This window comes from Micromesistius poutassou, assembly GCF_964030765.1.
Source record: "Micromesistius poutassou genome assembly, chromosome: 5".
Lineage (NCBI taxonomy): Eukaryota > Metazoa > Chordata > Actinopteri > Gadiformes > Gadidae > Micromesistius > Micromesistius poutassou.
The window spans coordinates 19,566,949-19,579,448 of record NC_140275.1 but is presented as its reverse complement, the minus strand read 5'-3'; the positions used below and the strand labels follow the sequence as shown (position 1 = coordinate 19,579,448).

The 12,500-nt window shown below is 44.9% G+C and overlaps 3 protein-coding genes across 3 annotated transcripts in view; 2 read left to right on the top strand and 1 right to left on the bottom strand.

Annotated features, from left to right (window-relative positions):
- Positions 1-581, top strand: part of inpp5l (inositol polyphosphate-5-phosphatase L) — a gene marked incomplete at its 5' end in the record, with an annotated part of 4,568 nt that extends 3,987 nt beyond the window's left edge. The window contains one exon of the mRNA XM_084468209.1: positions 1-581. This exon is cut by the window's left edge and continues 2,154 nt beyond it.
- Positions 582-4,924: 4,343 nt separating this feature from the next.
- Positions 4,925-7,494, bottom strand: nkx6.3 (NK6 homeobox 3; the record flags this gene model as incomplete). The annotated part of the gene is made up of 3 exons (XM_084467657.1): positions 4,925-5,155; positions 5,685-5,854; positions 7,056-7,494. The coding sequence occupies 3 exons, from the start codon at positions 7,492-7,494 to the stop codon at positions 4,925-4,927; spliced, it is 840 nt and encodes a 279-aa protein (XP_084323783.1).
- Positions 7,495-9,620: 2,126 nt separating this feature from the next.
- Positions 9,621-12,500, top strand: part of LOC311342913 (E3 ubiquitin-protein ligase NEURL3) — a 3,429-nt gene continuing 549 nt past the window's right edge. The window contains exons 1-3 of the mRNA XM_084467758.1: positions 9,621-9,726; positions 11,332-11,841; positions 12,347-12,490. Coding sequence (XP_084323884.1) covers positions 9,705-9,726; positions 11,332-11,841; positions 12,347-12,490 — 676 coding nt within the window. The 5' untranslated portion in view covers positions 9,621-9,704. The remainder of the gene's footprint in view (positions 9,727-11,331; positions 11,842-12,346; positions 12,491-12,500) is intronic.

Below are 12,500 nucleotides of genomic sequence, written 5' to 3'. Positions count from 1 at the left end.
AACCCAGGTGTATCAACCCAGGAACACTAGGTCTCTGGTCCCCAAGCCTCTCCTAGCAGGGGGAGCCGCTCTGGGAGACGTAGTGTAAAAGCGTGTGTGTGGGGGGGCGGGGGGGGCGTCTGCACACGCCATGTCAGTACTCTGAACTACACACCTAGGGCTAACAAACTACTGGCTCTACGTTAGGTTTGGTTTTGTGTAATGCCTTCAAACATCACTCTTCAGCCATGTTTTAATAAAAGATTGCATCTGGTTTTATATTGAAGTATTTAAAAGACTGCAAACATACTATTTTAGATTATATATATTTTGACGCAAGGTTTGACGATTGTTGATGATACGCTGGGCTGATGCCCTCCTTCCTGTTTAGACAAACATGGTTTTGTGTCAGGAGGTTGAGGGGCCTTCAGTGGTGGTGTGTTCACGCTCCGTTCTGATGCTCCGTGCTCCCGGCTTTAACAGAAGGCCTACACCATGTGCTTCTGTTTTCTATTTCAAAATCCAAATGCAAAAATAAACACTACAATCTCCCTTGTTTGTAAATAATAATAACAATCATGATAAGAAATAAATAATTGTGTACAAAAGTTGGTACCCTGTATGTCTTTATTTTAAATGGCTTTTGCAAATATCACATCCACAGTGGCGGATTTAGCAAATTTGGGGCCCAAGGTGAAGATATGTATGGGGCCCACCTAATCCGATTTTTAAAAGAGAATGGAGAAAAAAAATGTACCGACTGAATGGTGGATAGGCAGGTAAAGCTAATCTGCTAAAAAAATATATTCCCCTTTGAACCCTGCATACACTTCTTTACTCCAAAATTAAGATGGAAAGCAGAGAACACACAAAGTGTAGCACTACACAAACTAATAGTCACGATGTAGTTAGGGTAAACCCCCACAAACATATACATAGCAAAACATCACAAACAGCCATATACTTAGCAAATATTGCCGAGAGGAATAATTCACTTTGTATGTGTGAGGTTGCAATTGGCATTGCACTTGAGATAGAACATTTCAAACAAACCTATATATATATATTTAAAAAGAAAGAAAACGAGAGAGAGGATAGATAGTTCTCCACATCACACGCTTCTGACACAGAGTCCTACTTCTTGACGTCTTCTCACAGGTCTTCACCTAGCGCCACTTCACAGCTAGCTGCTGCTGCTGTAGCTGCATTGTTCAACGCTTTGGACGTTGTTGTTCCTGTCTGTATCCCCAACAGTAGCTGTAAATAAATGTGTCATCTTTGGCAGCGTTGCCAAATACTTATCTGTGTCTATTTCCTAACCGTTTTCCTAACCCTTTATTTTGTTTTCGCGTTTAGACTCGTCTTGCTTCGTCTCTGTTTGTCTACTTAAAAATATATATATTATATATATATCTTTTTTTTTTGAGGTTGGTTGGGGGTCGCCCCCCTACTACCTATGCCTCTATGTTAAGACCGCCACTGCACATCCAGAGGGATGGATTTAGACTTGCAATGCATCACATTTCTAGCTAGCTAGCTCCTAGCTTGCAATATCCTTGACATTTCTGTCAATGCTGATCAATATTGATTTAAATAATGTCATCAACAAACTCACATCCCACAACTGATATATTCTACGATTAAAAAATGCTGGCCAGCCTGTTCCTTTCCGTTTCCAAGAATCATACTTTTGCCGCGCCCTAAACCCTCCCTCTCACATCCTCGCTGGGCTATGCTGGTTCGCTTCACATCGCTGCACAGCCAGACTGATAGGGCAGAACACTGTTATTTGGTTTTTGAGTCTCCTACTAACTGTGATGGGTTCAATCTCTCACATTGCGACTTTAATCAATAGAAACCTGACAGACCTGACCGATTGGATGTCTGAGTGTCTGTAGAATACAAGCCTTTTTTTGGAAACCTGTATGTATCGCACATCTAGTCTTGTCTTGGAGACAAACAAGAACCATTATACAGTTAGGAATTCCTGCCATGTTTGTAGTTTGACTTTCAAGAACAGGACTCTCAACTGATTTATTATAAACGCCATCCACTGAGTCATCGACCGTCAAGTCTTCAGAGGAAGCAAGATAATCAGGTCACAGAGAGTCTAATCACACTGCAAATGAAGAGATAACCCATTCCCCTCACTGAGGACTAGGCAAGCTATTGAGGCGTTGTTGGGGATATTGTTGGCTGAATAGTTTAAATGAGTTAAATACTTGAACAAAGTTAAAAGTAGAAACATGACCATTCAATACATGTATTTGAAGCACAAAGGGAACTGAGATATTCAGATAGAGAAATGAAATCCCATAACTTAAACATAGACTGCATTGTGTCCAGGAATGCAACGTTTGTTGAGCCCCTAACAAACCGCTACGTTGAGAGTAATGGTGAATCTTATCCAGACACTGGGACGATATCAAGAGCAGGCAAACAAAGACGTATCCATTCCTCTCTGCCTTTGCCCAAGTACAATACTGATCATACTGTTCTGTACTGTACTAGTAACAACATAGTATCTGCTATCAGTAGTTTGCAACTCTCCTTCCACATGCTTGAGAAGCAGCTATGTGATCTGAAGTTGGTCTTAAATTACACCAAAACAAAATGGATACTATTCTCCAAGGCCAGAAACATAGATTTTAAAAGTCTACAACTCTCTATCTAGGAATATCTAGGAATTTGGGTTGAATTTTAAAACACATATTAATCTGCTTGTGAAAAAGCTCAGAAAAAGACTTGGATTTCTCTACAGAAGCAAAGTTGTTTTACTTACTTTGCCAGGAAGCGTATTATTGAGGCTGTTTTCTACGGTGATGTTATTTATGGGAACGCATCTCGCAGTACACTGAAACCCCTGGATGCTGTGTACCATTCTGCCCTCCGTTTTGTCACTGGGGACAATTATGGTACACACCACTACACTCTGTACAACAAGGTTGGCTGGCCAGCTTTATCTGAGAGAAGAGATGGTCATTGGAATATTTTTGTGTACAAATCTATCATTGCATTATTACCACCATATCTCTCCTCTCTCATTAGCTATTGCAATACCCTCAGTACCCGCTCCCAGAGCTGCCTTTCCTTATATCAGCCCCATGTAAACACTGAACTAGGGAAGACAGCCTTCTGTTACAAAGCACCTCCCATTTGGAACCGGCTCCAAAAACCCCTGAAGAGTAATCTCATCTCCCTTCCAACCATTGTAAATGAGGGTTTTCTCCCTCAATGTGTTTTCCCGAGGTTAAATAAACATATAAAATGAAAATGAAAATGAAATGAAAGTACTACCACCACTACTGCTGCACCACCGCTACTACTTTATGCTGCACCACCGCCACCACCACCAACACTACTGCTGCACCACCACTACCACCACGACCACCACCACCACCACTACACCATCTGGTCAGGCTGGGGGCTGCGGGTTGGACCGCGCCATGCCGCTGCCATTGATTTTATGTTAGAGTGGGTTGCCGAGGCGATCGTCTCACAGCCGCGGCACGCTTGTAAATGACATGTGATTTGACCTTTGACCTTCTCCTGCACCTCTCAATTAGGGATTGAGTCATTCTCCCGCTCTCTCGATTCATAATAACTGTCACTCAAACTAAATCGTCAATCCTGTCTGTTGGCCTTATTCTTATTTTTCAAATATTAGGAACAAATCTTTGTTTGTATTTGTTTGTTTTTTTCAAATACAAATTGCAGAAGTAACACGAGGGTTCACTAAATGTAAATCATTTATTGCTACCATTTGTGCATGTTCTTAACAATTACAATATTAGATGTCGAGCATTTTTACTAGGCCTATTCAATGAGGTCAAGTGTTTGATAGCAAATGCCTTATTCCACAATACTGTAGATTAGTTCATTAGTATTAAGCTATTTCCACCAAGCAGCTGAAATGTCCTGTGGTCTCCTGACTCTCTCTGTGGTGTTTGACTTGTGAAATCCATGATTCAGATGGTTGCTTGGCCATCACAACACTGTTTCTTATCAGCGGCCGCACTGATAAACGTTTCCCACACGTCTCTGGTGATTTATGGTGATAAAGCTCTTCCGGACCCACAGGAGCACCTCTGTGACATCCCGTTGTGTGTTTGACTCTCAGGACAGCGGGCTGAAGCCATTACAAATTATTTCATCAATTGTAATAATAATTGTTTGTAGTTGGAGAATTATTTTCTGACATTTTGATACAAGAACAAAGTGTGTTGGAAACAAATAGGTATTTTAGCATTTGTGATCTTACGTGGAGCCATGAAATACACTTGCACTTTCATTGTTGAAGAAGTCTTTATTTATAGCCCAACAGGTTACTATGCCTATTTGAGTTCTCAGTAAGACAGTCATCAAGATACTTTAAACAGATCCAGACAAAACAAGAAACGTTGACATGAATGAACATGTTTGAATACGTTGAGCTCAGCGCTCCTCTGGAGAATGGAAAGCTTCATGCGGATGTTGGACCGGTTCCTCTTTGTTATTATAATTTTTCTTCTTTTTACAAAATAGGTATTCTTTATTGTCATTTGAAGGAAGCATCAGTTATATAATCCCCCCCCCCCAACCTTAGGTCCGTACCAAACCCCTAACCAGGTGTCCCGCTTGGTTTAACCCAAACGCTCTGTATGAACATGCTTCGTTGCCCATTGATTACAGATAGCACTGTTTGAAATATTTGACCTTACCCTTTATAACAACATGCATGTCTGCTGGGAATGTGTGTGTGTGTGTGTGTGTGTGTGTGTGTGTGAGTGTGTGTGTGCGAGTGTGCGCGAGTGTGTGCGAGCGTATGCGCGCGCGCTCGCGTGTGTGTGTGTGTGTGTGAGCATGCGTGTCCGTGTGTGCGCATGTGTATGTGTGTGTGCGCGAGTGTGTGTGCACACGCAGGTGTGTGTGTGTAGTTGTGTGTGTGTGTGTGTGTGTGTGTGTGTCAGACATGGTGGGGTCCGAGCCGCAGCACGGAGAAGGCCCGGCGGTGTTTGCGCAGCAGCAGGCGTATCTTCTCGTCGTCCGAGTCGGGGTCCAGCGGGCGGTTGTACTCCTCGTCCTCCACCTCGTTCTCCGAGGCCTCGCCCGCCCCCGGCCCCCCGCACGCCTGCGTGGAGCTGGGCTCCGACGCGCTCTTCTTCCTCCACTTGGTGCGCCGGTTCTGGAACCACACCTGTGAAGAGAACCCACGCCTGTGTTTAGAACCCTGAACTGTGTTTACTACCCACACCTGTGTTTAGAACCCACGCCTGTGTTTAGAACCCACACCTGGGTTTAGAACCCTGAACTGTGTTTACTACCCACACCTGTGTCTAGAACCCTCACCTCTAACCCTCATCATATCCGTCTCACTTCAACTTCACTGCTTCTTTCTATAATATGTCCTTTTCCATTTATTTGAACCGTGCTGTGTAGTATCCTTTGTGTTTTACGCCCAGCGTTTCAGCCCGGCGTTGATGTAACACACCCTGCATGTTTCACTGCCTTAGTCCCATGAGCTATGTTAATCCAATAGATACGCCATGAGAAGAATTATTACCAATAGATCTTTCAATAGATTTATCAATCATATTCTCATATTCTATGGCGATGGAATTCCACTTCTTCCACTTGATATTGTTAGCGGTAATAGATCATAAAGGACGTCCCAGCAACGCAGGATCAGAGCAGGTCAGTGTGGAGCCGAGGGAGAGGACTCGTACCTTGACTTGGGACTCGGTCATGCCCAGGGAGTAGGCCAGCCGGGCCCTCTCGGGCCCCGCCAGGTACTTGGTCTGCTCGAAGGTCTTCTCCAGGGCGAAGATCTGGTGCCCACTGAACGTGGGCCGTGTGTGTTTCTTTCTAGCGGCAATTTCTCCCAGAGACACGTTGTCTGAAACATGATGAACAAGGACCGTTTTAATGACCTAACCTTTATTTAGCTGACACTTTATTTAGACTGATTCACAATGAGTGCATTCAACCATGAAGATACAGCCCAGGAATAGAAAGAATCAAGTGAGTTCATACGATTCATCTAATAAGCAAACTGCGTCAAGTGCTACTTTTTAGAAACAAGAGATAGAGATAGTTAAGTCTAAATAAAATACAAAAATGTTACGAATATAAGTGATATATATATATACTAATATAACTAATTGTAAACTAATAAAACTAAAAACCTGTACTAATAACCATTTTAAGATAATTTTCAATTTGGTTACATATACAGAATTACAAAAATAAAATCATTCCTGGTGAACATTATTTGTTATTGGAGCAATAATATTACTTATTTTCTGGGCATAATGACATGGTTGCAATAATCACACCGATTTTTGCATGCATTCATTAATAAAGGAAGAAGGTTACATCCTTTATTAAATATGAAACCTTCTAATATTCCCGTTAAAATGTCACATTTACTTCTCTGTTACACAGTATGATATATATATCATATTTTATAAAATTATATAAAATATTATTATTTAGAAAATACAATATAATATAAAGTAGTTATAAAAAAACACTAAATTAATTACTTAATTGTATTATTTGACACAGTGAAAGGGCTACGAACTACAATCCTAATATAATGAGATTATATATTTATGTATTAATAAACGTTTATTAAGTACATTTTTAAAAATGTTTGTCATTTTGGTCAGAAACGTATTGGTAGTATTGGTAAGAAATACTGAATAGTAAAATTACCACCAAGTGCCCCTTCAAGTACTATGTATATAGACTGGGCCACTTTTCTTTGTTTTTTACATTGCATTCACACACTTTAATATACTGTGAAGTACTGGCACTGGGCTAGTTTATAATGTATACTGTTTTCCTGTTTGTTCCGTTTGTCCTTACGTTAGAATTTACTTTAGCGTCTATTTTTCTTTTCCTTTGCTCTACTTTGTATTTTATTGTACTGTATTACATCCAATGTCTTCCACTGCTGCTGTGCTGTAACAAAGTATTTCCCCTCTGAGGGATTAATAAACTTTTGCATCTATCTAGACCCGTTGCCCCCCCAGACCCCCTCCCCCCGCCCCGCCCCCCCCCCCCCCCCCCGTAAGGGCTCCCTCCTGACTCACTGTTGCTGCACGGCTGCCGGCCCCCCCTCCAGTCGTAGCCGCCCTCCGCCCAGCAGCTCCGGCCCTTCATGGGGCAGTCCGTCCCGGCGGGCTTGGCGTAGCCTCCCACGGAGGCCGGCCCGCAGTCCCGGTTGTAGTACATACCCGTCCCGCCCACGGCGGCGGCGGCGGCGGGGTGGGCGAAGCCCCCCATGGCGGAGTACCCGGACAGCAGGGTGGTGGTGGTGGCTCCGCCCGGGGAGCTCACCGCCATCATGGAGCGGCTCAGGATGTCGCTGATGCCGTGCGGCGTCCCCGCCGGCAGCTGGCTGCTCAGGCCCGGGCCGAGCTTGTAGAAGGAGTTCTGCACGGCGTAGGGACACACCGGTGCCTTGAGGTCCGACGGGAACGGGGTCAGGCTGTTGTTGAACAGGAAAGAGCCCTGGATGTTCGGATCCATGGAAAACCGCTGCTTCCACAAAGAGCCGCCCTATAGTGAGGTCCCGGTCAGGAATAGAGGCGGGGAAGAGGAGGTTAAGCCCGGTGAGGGGTGGGGACACTGGGTAGGACAGAGGGGGGGGGGGGGGGTCACGATCACCGCTGCTGCGGTTCCTTGGGTTCTCTAGTGCGTAAGACGGCGGGTTTTGGAGGGACGGGTCCTCTGTACCAAACGCTCCCTGTGGTGTCCTGGTTCTGCCCGCATGGGACGCTGACACAGCGAGGGTCGCGTTGTGCAAGGGGTTCCTGTTCTCACGCGTTCCCTTCACCTATCCTCCCGGCCATGGCTCGCCCCGGGATCACTCCATTATTCCGTCCTTCGGTGGAAAAGCGCGGCGGGTGAGGTTCACAGTAGCTCCTCCTGCACGCTCCCTCTCACGAGTCATAAATAAGCACTATCTGGATAATGAAGTGGCACCTTGATAAAGATAGGAGGCCCAGGCCACATTAGAATGCGGCCCAGGATTGGTCAGCGCCCCTCAGCGTTAACGCGGTTCCATTGGCCCCCACTGCCAGGGCCTGGCCCCTGATTGGACGGCAGCAGATTGATTGTGTTTTGAACAGGTGGAGTGGGAACGAGTGGGTTTTTGATGGCCTGCCACTGCTGAGCAAGTGTTGTGTGGTGGAGGTGACGCTTGGCAGGGCCTCAATTACTCTCGATCACACACACACACACACACACACACACACACACGCTCGCTGATGCACACACATGCACGCGCAGACTCACGCACACACACACACACACACACACACACACACACACATAGACACACTAACAGACCGCAAGTAGCCCTCTGTCCGCTGCAAGAGGAACGCAGCATCAAATAAGGTAAGATAAGACAATGTTAGATACAAAGATGAGGTCATTGGATAGGTTCTGTTAATCTTTTCATTGCACAGATTATCAATTATTATTTAATCTCTTTTTAATCCTCAGTGATACAAACATATATATATATATATATATATATATATATATATATAATATTAGTATTTAATTTTAAAATGGAAAAAAAATACATACTTACTTACTATAAATGTTTGATTTCAATAACATAAACTAAAAAGTGCCGGGGTCATATTATTTTAGATGATTGAAATCAGTGTGTGAGAAATCCCAGCACAGGCCTACGTATAGAACATGGAGAACAAAATCTGTAGGACTGCTGAGAATCATAGCCTACTAAATTAGATTTGAATCATGATTAAATCGTGTGTTTTAAATCGCAATTGTGCCGATAAGGTGCTGGTGATTTCCCTAACATGCACGGGGTTTTAGGGACTTTCTTTGCCATTGAAATCCTAAAAGGAGCGATGATGCAATCCTTCATAAACAGCGGTGATTCAACGCTGGACCTCCTGACACGACACATGATCAGCACCGCATCTGTCTGACCGGACATGGATGACGTTCACCACTAGAATGAATAATTAACCTACAACTCTATACCGGCTATTATCGGCCTATAGGCCTGGTAGCATTTTATATGGTTTCACATATTCTCGAAGAAGATGAGGTCAGCCAAACAAAATAGAAATATAGCTCCTCCAGATCTCTTCACTTCAACATTTGGTGTGCGTAACTTATCTTCTCTTCCAGATGTGTGGTTTCACATCCTGCCACACATTTTCTAAATTCTTCTTATTCCCCTAAAGCAGAGCGTCCTGAAAATTTCCATTATCCTACCTATCTTAATTTATTTTTTTTAACAACGATGTGCATGGAAAAAACCCAACTAGATCACCTCCCAGGATCTGAAAGTGGTAACACAACACTTGGCACGTGATTTTCTGTAAATGAAAGTAAAAAAGCGGCGCGTCAGAAGAAACCTGCAGAGCGCATTGTTATGTATGCTTATTCATCTGATCATTCAGACATTCATCTCATTTACATTGAACTCACAAACACAATCTAAGAAATATAGAGGACTCGTCCGATGATCATGGAATAAAGTAGCATATAGTATTTAAGTATGTAAAGTCTGGCCAGTGAACCTGTACTTTTCCAAGTCCCGCCCCGGCCCGCCCTCTCGCACGTGGGCCGCAGTGTTGTGTTTTCACAGACAACCTGCCTCGGGATTCAAACCTGCCTCGGATTCAAACCTGCAGCAGATCATACTTCACCTGCTGACCGTTGAGTATCAGGACCTTCAAATGTGATTCTTGAAGATGCCTCTTCACGTGAACTCTGGTAAATATAGCCTACACTTTATTTTTGTTTCACATTTTGTATAGGCTTAACTTTAACTATAACTCTCTCTCTCTCTCTCTCTCTCTCTCTCTCTCTCTCTCTCTCTCTCTCTCTCTCTCTTAAAATTTCTGATAAACACAGTAGAGTAGTACTTTCATTTTTTTGTTTTCTTTTAATTTGAGATTTCATATATAGGCCTGTATGTTTGTTGTATGTATGTTGTATGTTTATATATTAGGCGTGGAGCCAAGCACAATAGTTGTTTTTTCAGAATATCTATTTCATAAAAATATTTTTAAAAATAAGATTTCGGGAAGAAAATTAATGAGAAAAAAACTGTAAAATAGCAGGTGTTCCTCATGATCAAGGGTGGATTACCGCACGGGCACACCGGGCACATGCCCAGGGGCCCAAGGGTGGAGCCCTTGGGCCCCACTGTTATTAACTTTTAATGTTGCATTGTCGAAGCAATCAGTAGAGAAATACAAAAATTGAAGCGAAACAGCAATAGGAGGCCTATTACTACTGAGTAAAAAATAAATAAAAAGATCACTAGGGGGCACTATTTCAGTTTGTGAATTTGAGACCGATCACTCACAGGTCGCGTACAAGGCACTGTGATTTAAACATGGAGCAACGGCGAACTCTAAGTGGAGCAGCTAAGCCACTATTTTACTTTTGCTTTCTCTTTAAACTTTCTTCACGTTTTTTTTTGCTATGGATACCCTAGCCTACTGTCAATTAATGTAAGGAACTGTTCATATTTAGTGGCTTTAAGTAGTTTTTTTTATTTGTGGTTTAAAGCGGTGCATTAATTTGCTGTTGACTTTTATTGAGGCAGCCGTGCCTGCGCAGTTTAGCCTACTTTACTTAGCTGATCCGTCACTGAACAGCCTCAAGAAAATTATATTTTAGTATTCTTAATATTATAAACTAACGAAATTCGTTCAAATCTCCAAAAATGGCAACCCTTGTAAATCCTGTTTTGTTTAAATAAAGATGCATTTATTTGTAATAATTATTGTGAGGTTGCCTCTCCTGTGCTACAAATCCTGCTGAGTTGCAGGTGAATGTAGGCCAATGACTTATTATCGCCAATAAGTGTGTGTATCTGGGTGCGTGAGTTTATGTTGGAAGGGGAGGGGGTCCACGTGCCCAGGGGCCCGATATATCATAATCCGTCTATGCTCATGATCGAGAGATTGGTCGGTGGGTATTTCATATGGGCCGTGGGAAGTGAGTTTTGGTTGGGGGTGCTGCAGCTTTCCATTTGACGGTTAGTATACGTGAGGGATTTTGTAATTTGTGTCCATGTTTAATTAGTTAACAGGCGTATTTACATTCATCCGCAGAGGGAGTCTGTGAAGGAGCTTGCCAAAGGTTAAATTGAATTGGGCACAAACTGAAAGCCTATATATATATATTTGTACTTACTTTACTTCGTTAAAGAACGCTTCAGCAAAGTTTAATGGCTTGTTGTTTATTTTTTTGTCTTGACGTGACCCTGCATGTTCCAGACACGGCGCTCAGCGTGTGTGAATGCATGTAGTCAGACGTTCGGTGTGCAAGAGCTGTAGCGTTGACCCTCCACCTGTCCCCTTGCAGACTCACCGGAGAGGAGCCACCGCTGCGGCTGCATCTGCCTCGGGCCCCTGGCCTTCCACGGCTCAGCTGTGGGGGCCCACCTCAGCCTGGGCTGGGGCCGGACGCTGGCCCGCCGGCTGGAGTGCACCTTCAACCACGGCCTGGCCTTCAGCTCCCGGCCCGTGCGCGTGGGCGAGCAGGTCATCCTCCAGGTGAGGAAGACCGCTCCGCGCTGGAACGGGGCCCTGCGGCTGGGCTTCACCAGCGTGGCCCCTGGTGGCGGGGCGCTGCCCCCCGCCCCCATGGCCATCCCCGACCTCACGGACACCGCCGGCCACTGGGCCAACGTCGTGCCGGAGGCCTTCTGCCAGCCGGGCTCCGTGGTGAAGTTCTGGGTGTCCCACGGCGGCACGGTCTACTGCAGGACCAAGAGCCGCAAGAGACACGTTCTGGTGCGGGGGGTGGACCTCTGCCGGCCTCTGTGGGCCCTGGTGGACGTCTACGGACAGACCTGCGCCGTGCTCCTGCTGGGTGAGATTGGAGTGTGTGAGATGGAGTGTGTGTGTGTGTACGTGTGTGTGTGTGTGTGTGGAGTGTGAGGGAGTGTGTGTGTGTGTGTGTGTGTGTGTGTGTGTATGTGTGTGTGTGTGTGTGTGGAGTGTGAGTGTGTGTGTGTGTGTGTGTGTGTGTGTGTGTGTACGTGTGTGTGTGTGTGTGGAGTGTGAGTGTGTGTGTGTGTGAGTGTGTGTGTGAGTGTGTGTGTGTGGAGTGTGTGTGTGTGTGTGTGTGTGTGTGTGTGGAGTGTGTGTGTGTGTGTGTGTGTGTGTGTGTGTGTGTGAGAACGCATGTATGTGAGTGTGAGTGTGAGTGTGTGTGAGTGTGAGTGTGTGTGAGAGAGAGTGCCCATGTGTGTGTGTGTGCGTGTGTGCGCTTGATTGAGTTGATAATGCAGTGCAGCCGGTTCCTCTTGTTTCAGCCCGGCTATTATTATCTGGACCAGTTGATGGTATTTATTCTGACTGCCCTCCCTGTGCAGGGTCTAAGAAGAAGCAGGTGCTGGGGACCCGTCGGTCCTGCCCTCTGCCTACCTCCCCAAAGCAGCACGGCTACGACGAGGACGGAGACATGGAAGACCTGTGCACCAAGGACAAGACCTGTGTGTGTTACCTGAGGAAGAAAGGTGGGCAGAG